Raw genomic sequence first — 18836 nt, forward strand, 5'->3', positions numbered from 1 at the left:
CAAAGCGCATAAAGTGCACATATTGTATGCGATACTCGTCCGTTTTTGTGCAAGTTTTTGTAGGTGGCATACTCTCGGCGGCCACCGAAGCGAAAATCAATGCTTCAGACTGAACGAGCATCAGGAAAGCAATATAGGGGGAAAGAGCACAGCCAAAAGGCAATATTCATAAAAATCAAGAAATCCTGCAAACAAAACAGCAGCAAGGACATAAAAACAGCGTTTGACTTCTACCTATTATAGTCGGAAATAAAGTTTTCTCAATTCTACTAAATATTTATTTTTGGTCTTTTAATAGAAGACCAAGCTAAGCTAATACATTTTTAAACATAAATCATAATCTGAATCAAACCACTAAACAATACCTAATCTTTCTATTATTTAGCAACTTTTTGTTCTAAATCATGAGGTCAGGCCTTCTAATAGATAAATTTTACCATTGGGAACAGTTTGAACGGATTTTGGAGAACATTTTTTGTTGTCCCATTTGCAGTCATATCAAATTAAAACAAAATGTTGACCCAGTTGGCGGTTTAATATACCATGACTTCAAATAGTTCTATACGTATTTATTATGGTTTCTGCGGCGAGCTTTTGAAAACCGTTTAAAATTCAAATAAATTCGTCCGTTAGATTTCCACTTGTTCTAAAATGGTTCAAGCGAATTTTAATAACGCGTTTGCCGCCGCTCTTTTTCAAATGGTTCTTGATAAATTCGTTTTGGTTAACTGGTTTCCGGTTCAGTCGATTTTCGACCAATTGAATCAGCGGAAATCGCCGGAAAATAATCTCTCAATGCCACTCGACACCCAGAAAAATTGAAGACTCCTCGAATGTGCTTAACAGTGTAGTGCGTTTCACATTTTTTCGGACTTGCATAAAAATCAAGTTAAAAGCGGCTAAAAAACTTGTTACCTACCTGTAACTTTGGTTAACTTTTTCGCAGTACATGCCCACCGTTACATAAAAATGTTTTTTAATTTTTTCCTCGCTAAACAAAAAATACTGATAGGGAAAACTTTTTTCAAAATTTAAAATGTGCAAGAATTAAGGGGGGACTGTAAGCAGAAAAAAGTGAAAATTAAAATAGAAATGAAGGAAGAAAGTTTGCCGGCAAGAAAAAATCAAAAAGTTTGGTGCGCTTGGCTATAAAAAAGTTTAAATAAATGCAACTTAAAACAATTACAATGATGCAGAACAGGGCATAAATAAGGGTGCGGGGGAGGATATGCAAACTTTGCGACCGTTTTATGAAAGCCTGGTTGGGCCACGTTAAATGAAGTCGCCAAATAGCTGAGAAAACTTTAGCCAGTGTAGTATCCAAAACCCTTCCTCCACTTTAAGCCACTGAACAGTGGCCGGCTTGGTTAATTGACCACAGGGAGAAAATTTCAATTAATTGAATAAAAAGTTTTTGTGGGGAAATTTCATTTGCATAGCAGGAAGAAGGGATGTATTTTTGTGCCTATCAGAAGAAGAATTATCTGACATTTGGTTGATTTTATTTATTCGTGTATATTTATACCGATAACTTAAGTAGTTACTCAATAAATGGCTATTAATGAAACTACAGTGCAGATAAGGAAAAAAAATTGAATCGAAACCGTAGGGTTTTCGAAGTTCCGCCAGCAAGAACTTGCAATCAGGCATTCAACCCTAATGAAGTTTGACTAGTACTGGCTTTGGTAAACCTCAATGCAATGCCAAGCAGCAAGGCTCTTCAATCAAACTGGGAGGCATCTCCACATCTCAAAATCCCCAAGCCTCCCTTGCTCCTCTTGGTTCAACTCCAAATGGTGCAGAGCGCCCATCAACATCAATGTCACGCCGAAATTCCTTGGCAATCACCCACAAACTCAATCAGATGTGGAATGTCGGCCCTGCCATGCTAATGAAAAGGGTTGGTCAGAGCAGACAATGCCACAAAACTACTTCTGGCTCATTTGGCAAATAATTCGAGACTCTGAATTTTATGGAGTTAGGCCGACAAGAGCAAAGGAATGGGCTTCTCCAAATGCGTGAATGTGAATCCCCATGCGGAGCACGCTCCAGAGAATCCAATCGAATCGAATGGAATGGAATCGGAGAACCGTCCACTTAAAATGGGTAAAATTGTGGAATTGGCAGTCCGCAGTGGCATGCTGAATGGACGCTAAAAAGCAATTGCTTAACGCTTTGAAATATGTTTCATTGATTTCCCGGAAAAGTGCTGGCAAAATAGGAGAAAATGGTGTAAGGGCAGTCAGCTCTGGCCATAATTTAACCACATGTGGTCGATATTGAAGCAGGACATGGGAAGGCAACTTATTTAACCCCTTATGGTCACTCGGACGAGGCTGCTGCTACATGGACGTTGTCCTCTGCTCCTCTAGCCGTGCTTAACCACTTCAAGTAAAAGCTGCTGAAAAATGTCCTTGCTGGAGCTAAAAGTTTTCGTTGCAGCTTGTATTTGTGTTTGTTTATTATGCAGGCTGTGACACACAATGAAATCAATTTAGCTAGCTCACTTCTCCTCACTTCGACGCAAAATAGTTTAATAAATCACTCATACGCAGTGTGTGTGATGCATGTCCGAGCGCTTGTGCTCGGTGGCCAGTGATTTATGACACACTTTACGAACTACTAGCCCCGGTTGACACTAGGAGAAATATTATCTATGGAAATTTTGATTTAGCAACAGGGATTACCGACTGGGCAAGGAACCAACAAAAGCTAACAAAACAAATTCGTAAATATTGTGCACATGCACACTTGTCCTTAGCCAAGACCAGAACCCCATGAAGTGCAAAACCTATTTTTAGCCGTGTGCCTAGAAGTATGCAATATTTATTAATCAGTCCATTGCAATTTTTTTTTTGTTTTTTTGTTTTAATAATAATAATTATTATTTAATAATAAAAAAAAATAATAATAATTTTATGTATTAAGGCATACGGGGAGATCTTGGAGCCCCTTTGTGTCCTTCTTTTCTATTAGTTCAGCCCATTTGGGCGCGCCGGCTAACTACAGTTAGCTTTTTCTATTTTACAATGATTTTACTACAATTCCATTGCAAATTTATACGGAAGTTCGCTGTCGCTTTTAAAAAGATAATTTAAATTATTGTTAAAAAGTGTTGTTGAGTGTATATAAAAAATTGATAAAACACATAGATAGCTTGAAAACTTTATTTAATAGCTTTACACATGTTTGGCTTATTGAAATAAATGAAATGCTTCAATTCAAATATTTCCTTAATAGCAAATCCCAGAATCCCTGTTTAAAATACAATGATGGTGAATTAATCCATTGTATACCGCCCTTTTACAAGTAACACACTTCGAAATGGTTATCCAGATAAGGGATAATAAAAAGCCATAATAAAAAGTCTCCCTTCCGTGCGACTAAATTCTTTAACAAGGATAAAAGTAGAATAACAAGAAGTGTCAACAGAAGACAGCAGCTGAGTGCTGTGAAAAGTGAAAAAATATTGCACGTCAAATATAGAAAAATATATCATTTCTCGTCAACCGCATGGGAAATCAATTGATTGTCACGCAAAAATTCTTTAACCATGCGGCTTTCTTCTCTCCTTTTGTTTTTACGGCTATAACTGGGAGTGGATCCTTTGCAACGCCCATCGTAATAACCGCATATTGCACTCCACAGTCTGACTTTTTGCGCCATTTTATGTTTTTTTTTGTATCTATCTCTTTGTTATACCCGTTACTCGTAGAGTAAAAGGGTATACTAGATTCGTGGAAAAGTATGTAACAGGCACAAGGAAGCGTTTCCGACCATATAAAGTATATATATTCTTGATCAGGATCAATAGCCGAGTCGATTTGGCCATGTCCGTCTGTCCGTCCGTCTGTCCGTCCGTATGAACGTCGAGATCTCAGGAACTACAAAAGCTAGAAAGTTGAGACTAAGCACACAGACTCCAGAGACATAGACGCAGCGCAAGTTTGTCGATTCATGTTGCCACGCCCACTCTAACGCCCACAAACCGCCCAAAACTGCGACGCCCACACTTTTGAAAAATGTTTTGATATTTTTTCATTTTTGTATTGGTATGGTAAATTTCTATCGATTTGCAAAAAAACTTTTTGCCACGCCCACTCTAACGCCCAAACCGCCCAAACTATGCCACAAACCGCCCAAACTGCCACGCCACACTTTTGAAAAATGTTTTAATATTTTTTCATTTTTGTATTAGTCTTGTAAATTTCTATCTTTTCGCGAAAAAACTTTTTGCCACGCCCACTCTAACGCCCACAAACCGCCAAAAACTGTCCTTCGCACTTACACTAGCTGAGTAACGGGTATCAGATAGTCGGGGAACTCGACTAGCGTTCTCTCTTGTTTTTTATTGCGCTCTTGTTGTTTGCGCAAACTGCACAAATATGCCACGAAATGTAACCAATGTATAATTGTCAAACGTGTTGTACTTTATATTGCCACACACCGAGTTTCTCCTATTTGGAACGTGGCTCACCATATGGACAATTCATTTGGCCTGTCAATATTTCTGCTCGATTCTGCTCCTTTTTCCATTGGCTAACGGCGCCATTTTGTGCGGCAGTCAACTTTTTCCAATTTAAACCCTGTTGACCCTTCTAGCAGGGTCGAGGATTTTCATTTCATAAATATTTGCCATTTATTGTATGTTTTTCTTTCTGACTGGCGTTCGTGGGGGCAAAAACAAACATTTGGTAAATATTTGCCGCAGGGCTTTCAATATGGCATGAAATAGTTCTCTAATTGGCATTGCTTTCCAATTAAGTGGGACGGGGTAGGGAAGTATAAAATTGTAAAAACAGGGATACTCCGAAAACATTGCTTATTTATACATTATTGAAAATAGTTGTGGTTTATTTATTAATAAGCCAGTTCTGCATTTACATATGTACGTAAAATCCACAGTTCTGAATAAATTTGGAAATTTAAAGCTCTAACGAATGTTTCTGTTATCAGAAGTCTCTTTTGAGATCTCCCGTCCATTAATAAGTGCCACAAAACAAAACAAAACTGAAAGACTCAAACCAACACGAAATAGACAGAGGAAATATGCAAAGACCTCAAAAAACAATTAGAAGCGTAGCGACAGAGGAAGAGAATTCAATTTCAATTTCCGAATTCAGGAAATCCGAATCCCAGATGCATTTTTGGCTTTAGGAATTTCGTTGGTTTGCTTTTCGGTTTCTGTTTTTATCTTGGCATACGACAAATCGCCTTGCCAAAGATAAATATTCACACGAGGGCAGAGATGGAGGAAATACTGCCCTACAAGGTGGCAGACTGGAAAAGAAAATTATGAGCTCGAAAATAGATTTTCCGGCCGCACTTCGCAGACAGAGAGACAAACTAACTATTGCTGAAGATTTGGCCCCCTATCTCCTTCGTTTTTTTGTCGCGTCGGCAGTTCATAAATTTCCACATTTTCCACATCCTTTCCCCGCCTTTTAAAGCAAGTGTAGGCTTAAGACAATCCCAGAAAAAGAAAAATACGCTTCGGAGCTGGAGGCATTTTTCACACTTTGTCACGTGTGAGCGGGCATACGGGAACATTATATACCAATTTTGCATTTCTCTTTTTTTTATGCCGCAAACCAAAAAATTCAAGAAGTAACACATTTTGGTCGACTGTTTATTTTTATTACATGAGTTGAGGGAAATAGAAATTAAATTAACTGAAAAAAAATTCAAAAACACTTAAACAATAGACAACTATTAAGTGCTAAATTCTTTCCATTTTTTAATTTATGTGAAAGGCGAAACTTTACTTAAGTTATCAAAAACAATTCACTTTAAAATAAATTATGGTATTTTAAACCATATAGATTTGTTATATTTTGATATTTTCAAAAATATTATATTGTGCCTGAACTCTGATCCATTTATATCACTTTTAGAAACTCTTTTATCCCACACCCAAAACCATATTTGTTGTGAGTCACACGAATAATTCATTGAGAAACGAGTGGCATGAGAACAAAAATCGCACAAAAAATGCGTGTAAATTATCAAATAAAAAAGGCCATAAAAACAAATGAATAAAAACCAACAAAACCAAAACAAACCAAAAATGCGGGAAGATAAAGAGCGACAACAAAAAGCACGCCATTCAAATGCATTTATAAATTGTATCGAAATGAGACCGAAACTCGGGCAATAAATAAAGCCATTGAGGGGCGAAGAAGTATCTGGCAGATTGAAAAATTAAAACAACACTTGTGAGTGGCACTCAATGGGAGCACTCAAAGTGACAACCACTTAATGAGTAAACCAAACGAGTGAGTGGGAGAGCCAAGTTGAGTGGATAGCAGCAGCAAGAAGACATAAACAATGCATAAACAAAACTCACTAAATGAGCAACAAGTTCTTGGCAAGAGAACAAGTTTCGTTTTTTGGGAGTGTGAGTTTTTTTCGAGTGTTTTCCGAGTGTTTTTGAGTATTTTCGAGTGCTTCTTTGAGTGCAGCAACGCTTCGCTCTCCATCGCTAGCCGGCTTTGTTGTTGGGTCAGTGTTCGAAGCGGCGGCGCGTAAGCTGGTTGCGTTTTTTGTCGCGATCGCAATCTGCCGGTAAAAAAAAAAAATACAAAAAAGATACTACCCATGAAAAAAATCAAATTCCTAACTCAAGGATCATTTTAAAAAAAAACGTAACCTCACAGAAAAAGTGTTTAAAGTGCGAAAAATATTCCCCAGACATATATTCACCTTCTCGGTCGCAATTGTAAACCAACGTAGAGAAAAAAAATTGCAGAAATAAATTGTTCTGGTGTTAAACTTCATTTTTTCAGTAGGAAAACAAACGAAAGTAACAAGAGTAATAAGGTCGAATTTATTATAATCATTTTTCGTCAACGCTGTGGCCACAAGACAACAAAAGTAACAACAGAAAGTATAATAACACCAGAACTTAGTGCATTTGTGTTGTGTGATAAATGAAACAAAAATTTATTGTAACAGTCACGTTTAAAAGTGTGCGCACTTTTCACCAACTTGTGGTAGCGCGTGTTCAATACACCATTATTTTCACCGCCGTTCTTACTATAAATGGCAAATAAACACTATAAATCATACATCGCACAAGAAATGTAGAGTTATTTTGTTTTCTCTCTCGTGGCGATGGGAACAACTGTTTATAAAACATGACAACGGCGTTAAGAAAAATTGTGCTAGTTCAGCTTTTGGCGAGTAGAAATTACAATATGGCAAACGCAATGGAAATGTATTTTTAAGAATTATTAGGGAAAAGTGCCCATCTCACTCTTTCACTGACTCGACTTTTTTACACGTTTGTGTGGGTAAAATGCATGGCGAGAAAGTGGTCTTAGGTTGCGAACTTACATATTAATACGATGTAAAATTGATAAAGGAAATGAGTGCCTGGTGTCCCACACCACCTGTTGGACACTCCTCTTTAGAAGCCAATTGCCCAAAGCTTCACATTCTGTCTGATATTTTATGTAATTGCCTACCCGAGAATCCGAAGATAGGCTTAGATCTGAAAATTCCTCCACATCCGAGAGGAATCTCATTTGCATCTCGGCGAGCAGGAAATCTCCCGAGGTGTGGATGCTCCATATCCCACGCGGAACTGTCGAAAAGCAGAACTCAGACGGGGAAAAACACAGATCCCGAGGAACCGAGGATATCCTCTTGGCAAGGTCGTTTATTATTATTTACTTAGCATTTTATTGAATTTTGTTGGAGATTTAGTCGTCTTGCCCATTTTATTTGTTAAAGCTGTCTCTTACTTCGCTGTCCTTCCCTGCGCTGTATCTTATTCTCTTTTGTTGTAACCTTGGATGTGTCTCACTTTATCTTTGTCATCGTTCCGAGTGTTACTCGCGTTTCCATATGGAAATACATATATTTTTGCATCTCAGAGCAACAGTTTACAGTTTTGCATTGTATCTCAGCATCTTTGAGTTCGAGTTGTTGTTCTGTCGTATATAACTTGTTATATGCTTATCTGGCGAGGACCCATCGTTGTTTCTTTACTCATTTTTAATGGTGTTCAGTGTCAGTTGGTTAATTGGAGCGCATATGACTCAAATCGGCGGCACACTGGCGCCATCTGCCTGGCCACTCGATTTTTCTCGGCTCTGTTAAACTTTCTAAACTCCATCAATATAGTTAATTTATTTGCTCGGACGAACTGCCCGCTGGGCCCCCAATTTTCGCCGATTTCCGATTCTTTGCCCCTGCCAATATCATTATTTTCCGATCTTTGCGATGATGTCAGCTGGAAGTTAAAATATTTAACACCCATGCATACTGTGTTTCTTTTCATTTGCAGTTTTCATTATCTAGAATGTTTAATTCCCTGTCTAAGTGATCAAATTTCTTGTTTTATTTTTCCAGCCGCAATCCGTATCGGTTGTATCGGAAATTCTAATTTCCAACACACTCAAAGTATGTTTTCTTTTTTCCTTTGTTTTTCCATATTTTGTCTGTCGTTTACATTCCTGTTTTTATTAACCCATGAGCGCTGGTGGGAGCCCCTGCCCCCAAAATGAAACGGATCTCACCCCATAACAATAATATTCATTTGGCACAAGAGCAATTCCCATTTCCATTTGCATTCCGGTTACAAGTAGAACATCACCAATGCGACACATTTATCTAACATAACAGATAGCTCTGGTACTTTAAGGGTCTTAAGGGCTAGATCCGTATCTTTCATGTGATATGGTGCTTTTTTATTGAAGCTGTTGACAAGCCATTATAATTATTGCGTGCGACGACCAATAAAACAGCGGGAAACGACTTGTGGGGATTTCGAACTCGAACTCTGAAAGGGGGTGACCCACTTGAACTGCCAGACAGGCGCGATAAGAAAGCTTCCTAACTCATCTGCTTTCCCGCAGTAATGAATCAATTGAGAACCGAATAGCCAAATGTTAATAGTGAGTCACTAAATATTTTGATTTTCTGACTGCCCCGGATCAACGACAAATTAAGGAATAGTTCTACAGCTGTCAGCTGGATGAATTCGAGGCGAACACAATCGGTTGCCTCATTTTATTCTGGGAATCTAGTTCAGCCTATTGGCACTGACTATTTCCAATAACCCCAAAGCGATTCGACCTTGGGTGTCGTTTCATAACCGATTGGGAGACCCAGTTCCCACACAAAGATCTGCTTTCAGTAGGAGCCAAATATCCAAATATTTTACTGTCTGGTTTCGGGTTCTGATGAGCCGGCGGTTTTTCCATTACCAAGACACCGATACCAAGTCTCGCCTTTCGCGAATTTCACTTAAATTTCTTGAATTCACTCATTCATTTGTATGAGTGCTTCACTTATTTGTGCATAATATTTACCCGCCGCAGTCTGCGAAGTTCGCGATTGCCGCTGTTGCTTTCCATGTGCTCGACATTTTCGTACATTTCACGTACTAAACGCCATTTAAACGTCATATTTACACATGCCCGTACGAATCCATATGCATATGCATATGTAAAACTCTGTAAACAAACACCAGCGACTGAGATCGGATACCCCATCATGTGCTTCTGTTTTATTGCGTTCCATTCGGATCTGTTGTTTTGGGTTGAAGAAGGCGGTTCCGTTCCTCTGCGGACTTTGGTTACTTTGGATTTTAAGTACATGCATGTGTTTATATGAAGAGCTTTTCGAATAAGAACGCGAACAGAACGAAGGAGAACCAAAATTGTTACTCGAGACTTCTGCAGCTGCAGTATGAAATCATCAGGCTGACAAAAACAAGGGGTTATGTAGAGGGTATTAAGGGGTTATTCAAAATCAAGGGGGAGTGCAGGGTTTTCTGGGAATTTTGGGTTCATAAAGTGTCAATAATATTGATATCTTTGAGAATTAAGGAAAATTCCTTAGATTGCAATCTACTCTTCAAAACAAAGCATTTACTTGTTTTCATTGCTCTGGTGTACTTAAATCAATAAACTATTTTGTATCATATTCTTTATATATATATTAATACAATATAACTTTTAGCATATACATTTTATGGTACTACTTATATTCAAAACTTCCTTATTACAACATTTAAGCAAACCAAACGCACTGCATCCCATAAATAACGCATTGCCGCAAAATTGTTCACCATTCTCCCACCGATTTCCAGTACATGCCAAATTTGGCGAAAAGTAATCTATCCACACAAGCTTAGTTTCTGGCCACATCCTTATATGAAGAACTTCTTGCATCGTGGCCTCAGATTTTGTGTGTTGTTCCCTGGATGGCGACCATGTGTTCGCCATGCCCCTTTCAAGTTCCCCCGCCCACTTAAGACACCCCCCTCCCGTTCCGAACTGCAAACAGTTCAGTTAAAAGCTGAAAATTGTTTATGCTAATTGCACTTAATTTATGCATGCGTACTGTGCCTGATCAATGTTTGTGCGAGTGGGAGCGAGATACAAAAGTATCTGAAAGATACCGCACTACATGTTGTGCCTGTCTTGGTTTGTCTCCCTCGCTTGATATTTATTAGTACTCCAAATGCGCGAGTGGAGTAAATATTTATTTCTGCACAATTAAGGCTTTTACCACGCCCACAATAAATGTGGGTAATGTGAGGTTCCATTCGAGGCACATTCCAAGTGCCATTCGGCATTTCGAGGAGATTCGCACACGCGAGTGAACACTCATACCTAACATCTAAACTTGGGCAAGTGTCAGGCAATCTCGTGGCTTAGTCCTGTCGCCATTTCGACGGTGTCTATTTCGGCCAATTAATATGCAGTTAATGCTGCTAACGGTTGTGACGTGCTTATTTATAGGCCCGCAGATGCGACTGCAAATGGCAACTGCAGGCGAAAATCGCAAATGCAACTCAATTCCACCAGCGCCAAATAAATGGCTGGCATTCGCAGCTCAGACATCAGCCTGGCGCCACAGCACACATTTTGCATGTCAATTCAATGGAGGGCAGAGGAGGGTCTCTTCGCCCAAAAAGTATCTGCCGGATTGCATAAGAAAGTCGGGCATTTTCGCCTTTGTCAGGGTGTGGAATAAAGTTCACTTGACTAATCCAATACATCTACATCTGTCCCGGGAATGTAACTCACAGCGAATAACATTTTATGTGCATACAGTCTAGCCGAGCAAAATGCATTTAGGTTTTGGATAGGATATCTTGAACTGTAGGGAAATATTATAAATATAAAGCAAAATGTATTTAAACTGACTTCAGTCGATTTTATTTCCTATGAACAGTTTGGATTAGCTTAAAGCTAAACTTTTTATTTATTATTTATTTAACCTAAGATAATCTCAATACAAGTATTGGTTGCAATTTTTCATAGAAGATTCTTCGACCATAAAAGTTAAATTTGAAGTGCACCTGACATGCCCTAACGAATTTCTCACTAGAAGAACTAAAAGCACCAATGTCTAGTGAAGTAAATACATAAATATCTGCCAGAAAGTTGTGACAAATTTCAGAGAGAATGCATATTGGCAGCCGAATGCATGAATCAAATTCTGTATCTCAATGAACAAATGGCATTTGCAGCCGGTTTTATCTATCGGCAAGCTTACAAACCGATGCGAGAAAAAGTATCTGACAAACAGAGCAATTCAGGTAATCTGAATTGGCAGCCTCACTTTGTTCGCATTGTTCTCTCTCCGTGGCTGTGTGATACACACTCGTATATACTTACAGATTGGGACAATTCGGTTTATTGGCCCAAGACATGGCGGGAGTTTTTGTCCGATTCCTCACGTAGCCAACTTGCTGTAGATACGTTTTTTTGCTCATCCTCACGCACTTGAAGTGGAAAACAGTGGCAGCTGTCAATGGGGCGTCGATGTCAGTTGTGTTTCGATCAATTAAAAAATTGCTGCACTAATTGTGGCGTGTTTATCGGCTGCATTTGCTGCCGTTGCAGTGCTGACACAATCACTTTAATTGAACAATTATGCAGCCTTCTTTTTGGGGAGACAGCTCAATTATGAACTCTTCGATCTCATGGCTGAACCAAAGTCAGTGCCTTTATTAACTGCCGATCGCAAACGCAGTCTCATATTATGCAAATTACTGGAGCAAACAGAGTACCCAAGAGGCACACTCAAAATCTGTGACAGAAGCCAAGTATTCATGATTCCTAATGCTCTTATGAGCTCAAATGTTTGTCCAAATATTGACAACCCAATTGAGCAGAAAATGTACTCGCCAGTTGGCTAAGAAAAGGGGGGAAACTTCAGGGGCAGACTTGGGGAAAATTTGGCCAGGTACCCATCGAATTAAAGTCATTAATCAAAGTCAGAGTTCGGCCCGCATCAAAGACTGCAAATCGAACCCAAATCGAATCCGGCGTATTTAGTCAGCCGTGAAGCATTACCAAACTACTATTATAAAATGGCGAGGAAAAGGGAAAAGAAAGTTTCAAATGGAATACCTTTTTCCAGCGACAATATCTCTAATGCAATTTTAATTGGAGCTTTATTTATGTTGCAGCATAGAGAAATTCCAACATAAAGACATTCAGAAAAACGACTAAAAATCTATGAAGTCATGTTTGGACTACCACTTCAAATATCCATTCTCGAATTCAGTTGCACCTAATTGTATCGATTTTTATTTGCATACTTTGGACCCAAACATGCATAACAATAATTTTTGGTTATTTTGTTTATATTTGCACAGCAGCAATATAAACATTTCTCTTTATGATTATTTTAATTGAATAAATACCGGCAGTGTGTGACCAAACAGCCACCCACCCATTGATTCACCCAGCAAAACCATTCCACCTCCAAGATGCGCAATTTCTCTCCAATTTATTTATTAAATAAACATTTTCCGATTACCTTTTAGATGCTACTGGTTGGCTTCCTTTCGGGTTGCCAGTGTGATTAGTCAGAGCTTTTATCTAAAATGGTCTGGTCTATTAAAAATAAACATAAAAAAGTTGTTCAAATTTATTGTGCCTTCAAATTGGCTTAATCTTTTGCTGCACAGAAAGGTTTTCTCCCGCATACGATTTAATCGTTGAAGTATTTTAAGCAAACCATAATACGCACCTGGAAAAAATGTTAATATAAATATTTATTTTTAATATGCCCAATTTAAGCAGCATAATCTGCAACATCTGTTGACCAGTTGAGTAATTGTTCTACTTGATAGATAGGACCCAAAATCTTTAATGTTTTACCTTTTTGTTTACTTCCTTATGAATATTTATTCAGCCATCGCTGGAAATTGTTTACATCGACCTTTATCCAGTGAGAGGTGGGTTTAGCCGCTCGGTTTGTTTAGAGAACTGGAACCATGCACTTCGGGTAATTAGCAAGTTTATTTGACCCTGAGCAAAGACCACCGAATTGAGCCAAAAATAGGCCACTGGAAACGATTCGGTGTAGTGAATACCATTTATTTGGGAACCCAGCAATGGGAAATCAATAATCATTTAAAATTCAAATGCGAGCAACGCATGAACCGGAAAATGGCGAAATGGCGACCAAGGAAACAGAGACTGGCGAATGCAAATTGGAAAAACAGATAATGAAAAATCCAGAAAGCGGGGGTGAAGTAGGTTATGCCCTCCATGCTAATGAAATTAAAAATTGATGCTTTGGGGCCAGCGGCGCTCCATTTCTGTGTGTAAAGAAATCTGGGCGAAAATGCTAAGCAAATGTCGTTTAGCAAATTGAAAAGGGCCTAAAGAATAGGGTGTTGGTGGTGGGTGGTGGGTGGTGCTCGCGCCCTATGCCTATTCATTCCTATGGCTGATTGATTTTGCGGCGTTGGCGGTTAAGTGGCGGACTTTGAAACACCGAAACACCGAGACGCTTCGAACCACAAGAAAAGCCAAACGCCGCCGCCAACTCTTGACACGTCTTTTGATAGAGTTGCCAGCGGAGCACTCCGATCTGGCCAATCTGGCGGATCAGGTCGGTCTGAGTGGTAGGAGCAGTAGGAGCAGAGGAAGCAGAGGGAACAGCTACATTTTGCGGTGTGGCCTGGTTGCTCAATCTTCCTGGTTTCAACTGCCACTACCGCCAAGCCGTTGACATCAATTAGCTATTAGATGAGATGAGGTTTGGAAAAGAATGGTAGTGTTAAATTTTATAATAAAACAAATTAGAATACTACATAGTTGACTAACTAGATTACGAAAATTACACATCTAATGAACTATGGTTTCCTAAAAAATTTAACCATTAAGAATCTCTCAACGTGCTGTAAATAGGATCTTGTAACATATCTCATTCAATTTGTAACACCTATTGTATTCGAAATCTTTTTCAATCAATCGTTTTTGCTAGACCAGAATCTTTTTCCCGCAGTGTCTTTATTCAGCCAGATAGTGAAAAACTATCAACATTCGTTAAGGCAAATTATTGCATCGCTGTACATTTTTATTGAGGCGAAGATAGTTGCAGTCCCCTTTCCATCCACTTATCATGTGGGCGTTCATTGGTCCGGCGCCATCTGGCAGTCTCCTTCTGTTACCAGCTGCCATCTACATACTTCCATATTTCCTCCGGCCATCGGTTCATTAGACGCCGCTCAATTTATTTCTCCTTTACACGCCAATTAATCAGATTATGTCAAAATGTGTCACTGGGTTAATGCAAATATATTACGATGGCCATCCAGTCAGGCATCCAGCGAAGTATAGACTCCCCCGGGATCTACACTTTGCGCCCCAGGTCCCAATCGATTCGGATGTCTGGCTCTTGGGAGAGGTTTTAAAGCGTTTGGTCTGCCATTCGCATTTGGTTGTTTGAAAAGCGCTTAGATCCACTTAATTAGTGAACTGCATCCAACAAAAGAGGGGAAAACACTCGCACAAAATGACTTTTAAGCTGATTTGGATGCGGATAGAAGGCAGAGGGGCAAATAAATCAGGAAATTGGAAATAAATTTGTCTACCTTCATTGAGTTCGAAATAAAATGGATTAATTTCCGAAGAGAGCGAAGCGATGGTTAAGTCCGTATTATTAATGTTGCATTGCATTACATTTTGTAGATTACTAAATATATTATAGTATTCTGACAAATTATTTAAACTCCTTCATGCATTGCCTTATTTAACTCGAATTTAAATAGGTAAACGGCATTACTCTTTTTAAGTCTCAGCCTTTTCGGTAGACAAAAAGCGTATCGTTTTCTGTTTTGTCTAACATAACATCACTGCGAAACATAGCAATTTGACATCTCTCAGTTCGTTCAGTTACCTTGGCGACCGAAAGCCAAATTCAACAGAAAATCGCGATGGGAACAATGTAACATCAGCAACTCCATCGGATCCCCAGCATTTTTACCTCTTTCGACTGCCCCTCGGCGGAACTTGTTCATTTGGCATTCAGCAGAAAAGTCATTAAGTGACACACCCGCCTACAAAATACAAAATTCCCCAAAAATAGATTCCAGCATATTTATCATTATTTTTTCTGCTTCACTTTTTGTCCCCGAATAAAGAGAAACAATCATGTAAAGCTGGGCTTGGTGCAAAAAACAAGAAAAAATAATAAAACGAGTAAGGGGTGGGCATCTGTCAGTGCCTAATCACGCATATCACCCAACTTTCCGAGCTCGAAACCAGCTTGTTTGTGTTTGGATTTCGATTTTTTCGCATTTTTTCTGGCTGTTTTTGTTTTTGGGCGTGTTTTAGCTCGGCTCATTGAAGGCGGCGCACGGAAGTGGGCACCGCAACGGAAATTGAGCCATCAAAAATAATGTACAACCAAATCCACACGATAAATATATGTATGGCATACAAATTCAGGTGCTCGACTTTCGCTTTTCCCTCCGTCTCCAAAGCAGTAAAAGAAGAGTTGTAAAAATACTTTACAACTCATTAAAATTATTATTGTTCCTGCATAAAGATGATGGGCCAGGATGAGCGAGTCCTTCGGGATCCTGTCTACAGTCCCTTGCGTAGGTGTCAATCGCGATCCCTTTTCCGTTGCTCTTCAAACAGAAATTGGCGTAAAATTTTGCGGCTACATTTTGATGAAATTTGATGGGAAGTGCGGACAGGAGGTAAGGGCAAAGGTTAAAAGTTTGTGCTTAAAGCGGCTGCTTAGTTCCCACGAATTTTCCGGGTAAAAGGTTACGCAAAGTTTCGCATCAAAAGGCGGTAAAGGTTTCGAAATGAGCAGCCGGGCTTCGAGTGCTTCCCAGAATGCTTAATTCAATTTGTTGAACTAAAATTGCTCCCCTGGCTTAATGAAAGTTGCTTACCGGCAGCTTGTTGCCAAGTATCCAAGAGATTGGAATGTGGGAAGTGAAGTGACAACGATAACAGATCTTCGATTCTCTTAATCGCTGGATGGGTTTATTTCAGACCGGAAGTGGCTTAGTTCCATAAATTGCCCAGATTCGTTTAAAACCTGTAAAGCCATGTTTAAAGTCTGTTTACTATATTTTCGGTGGACTTACACAATCAATTGGGTTAACTGTTCATGTTTTATCCAGGTTTTAAATTGTTTTTCTCTGATTATTCTGCTTTGATAATTCTGCTTTCTTGACCCAATCGTTTTTATTAATCAAAATGGAAACAACTTCCGTGGTTCGAGGTCTAATCTTTATTTTCCGTGGGCCTATTTAGTTAATGTTAAACTCTTATGAAGAAATCTTTATAAATACCTTAAAGCTATTCATGCTGCGGTAAATACCGAAACCTGATAATATTTAAAAAGAAAACAATGCCGAACTACCGAAACAGCATTTTATGGCACAGTTCCATCGATGGGATGTCTTTATGTGCCCCATCCGGAACATAACTCACTTCCCCATTACTCCATGTTTGTTCAACAATTTCGCTAAACGTTTTACAGGCCAAAAAGGAGGTAGACGTTCGAAGCCGAGGCGCCATTTTCTGCTGAGTGCCGTGCAGCCAATTCAATGCACTTTATTAATGGCATCCATGACTTGGCCCGACTCTCCTTTCGGGGGTTCCCCCACGAGCTCCCCCACCCTCCCCGTCGTCAGAGGGGCGACAATAAACCCCACAAGAAGCCAGCCATATCCATGCTCCTTCCTTCCTTGTCTGCTGCAGTTGCACTTAATTTTATCTATTATCCTCCATTTTTGTCATTGTCTAAGGAAAATGAAGATTCAAAGCCATAAATGTGTGTGTTCGTGTGTGGCCTGTTTGTGTCTGTGTGTGTGTGGGCCATCAATGGCAACGCAAAAGTTGCCAGCATGCTTTTGCTTTCGGCTTTGAGCCGTGGTCCATTGTTGTTGGCCGAGGATAGAGGATCTCTATCCTGGCAGCAGGTGTGCCAGTGAAAACTCAACTTCTGCTGCTGCTGCTGCTGGCAGGTTGGTTGGAAATGTGATAAAATGATTATAAAATAATTTTCACAAACAATGGCCAGGACATGCACACAGACTCACGTCTCTCTTCCGGATGGGGTATACGTGCAAACTTGTTCTCACTATTTCCAACCACTTTTCCAGCCGCCGGGTGGTCAACTCTTCTAATTGAATAGATTATACGGGGTCGGGCTTTAATGGCTGCCAACCTCAAAGCATGAACTAATTTCATTCTGGTGCTTCTTAAACTCCTGCAGCTGTCATAAGCGAATCTCTCATAACGTTTTACTAGTGCCATAAATATTCGCATATTATTATGCGCTGCTCCCCCACACACTGCATTTATTATTAATCCAAATGCGGGGCCATAAAATGCTGTGAAAATTACTTTTCCCGCTGGCAGGCAGGATAGAGACTTCGGCGGCCGTAAAAGGGAAAACCTTTAAATGGACTGCTTGAGTGCTTGAATGGGTGGGAAACTAACCTGGCCGATTAATTGCAACCAGGGCCACACGGGGAAGCACCCACCCACTCGCCGTTAATCCGAAAAGTACAAGACTAATACAAAAGTGAAAAAATTTCAAAACATTTTTCAAAAGTGTGGGCGTGGCAGTTTTGGGCGGTTTGTGGGCGTTAGAGTGGGCGTGGCAAAAAGTTGTTTGGTAAATAGATACAAAAATTACAAGACTAATACAAAAATGAAAAAATTTCAAAACATTTTTCAAAAGTGTGGGCGTGGCAGTTTTGGGCGGTTTGTGGGCGTTAGAGTGGGCGTGGCAACATGAATCGATAAACTTGCGCTGCTTCTATGTCCCTGGAGTTTGTATGCTTAATCTCAACTTTCTAGCTTTAGTAGTTCCTGAGATCTCGACGTTCATACGGACGGACAGACGGACGGACAGACGGACAGACGGACGGACAGACGGACATGGCCAGATCGACTCGGCTATTGATCCTGATCAAGAATATATATACTTTATATGGTCGGAAACGCTTCCTTCTGCCTGTTACATACTTTTCAACGAATCTAGTATACGCTTTTACTCTACGAGTAACGGGTATAAACATTTGTATCTGGCTAATAAACATGTCTTAAAGCTCTCCTGACAGACACAGTTTTGAACCAGTTTAGCTGGCCCGCCACAGATGCAGATACTCGCATCTGATATAGAGTCCCAATATGTGCGAATGCGTAGAGCAACCAATTTGAGGCAAATTGCCATAACGAAGCTATGCAGCTCCAAAAGCCTCAATAGTTGAACAGAATGGATAGAATGGAGGATATTCTGGTCAGAGGGAGTTGAGGGAGCTAGGGAAGTCGCAGCCGGAGCAGCTGATGCAGTTCACATTTGCAACTTTATTTATCGCTTCGAAAACATCTTGTAAATTTTGCACGTTATTTTCGCCGGCGGCCAAGTTCGTTCTTTGCGGAAATTCAACAATTGAATCCAAAGCGTTTCCCCTGCGCCACCCACTCCATGGCGAAAGCCAAGACGAAATTGATATGAAAATTCGTTTTAAGTCAGAGAGAGCCTTCAGTGGCACGCCCATTGCCTCAAGGCAGGACTCACTAGCCCGCCGCCCCGTTTTG

General features: G+C 39.8%; 1 protein-coding gene across 18 annotated transcripts in view; it reads left to right on the top strand.

The window, feature by feature from the left end:
• Nucleotides 1-18836, top strand: part of LOC6535695 (dystrophin) — a 141240-nt gene that overhangs the window by 108101 nt on the left and 14303 nt on the right. For 12 of the 18 annotated variants that reach the window (XM_039375195.2, XM_039375205.2, XM_039375198.2 and 9 more), the window contains one exon: nt 8356-8406. The exons of the other annotated variants lie outside the window; for them this stretch is intronic. In XM_039375195.2, the coding sequence (XP_039231129.1) occupies nt 8356-8406 (51 nt within the window). The remainder of the gene's footprint in view (nt 1-8355; nt 8407-18836) is intronic. 18 annotated transcript variants of the gene reach the window in all.

The sequence above is a fragment of the Drosophila yakuba genome, chromosome 3R (assembly GCF_016746365.2).
Source record: "Drosophila yakuba strain Tai18E2 chromosome 3R, Prin_Dyak_Tai18E2_2.1, whole genome shotgun sequence".
Taxonomy (NCBI): Eukaryota; Metazoa; Arthropoda; class Insecta; order Diptera; family Drosophilidae; genus Drosophila; species Drosophila yakuba.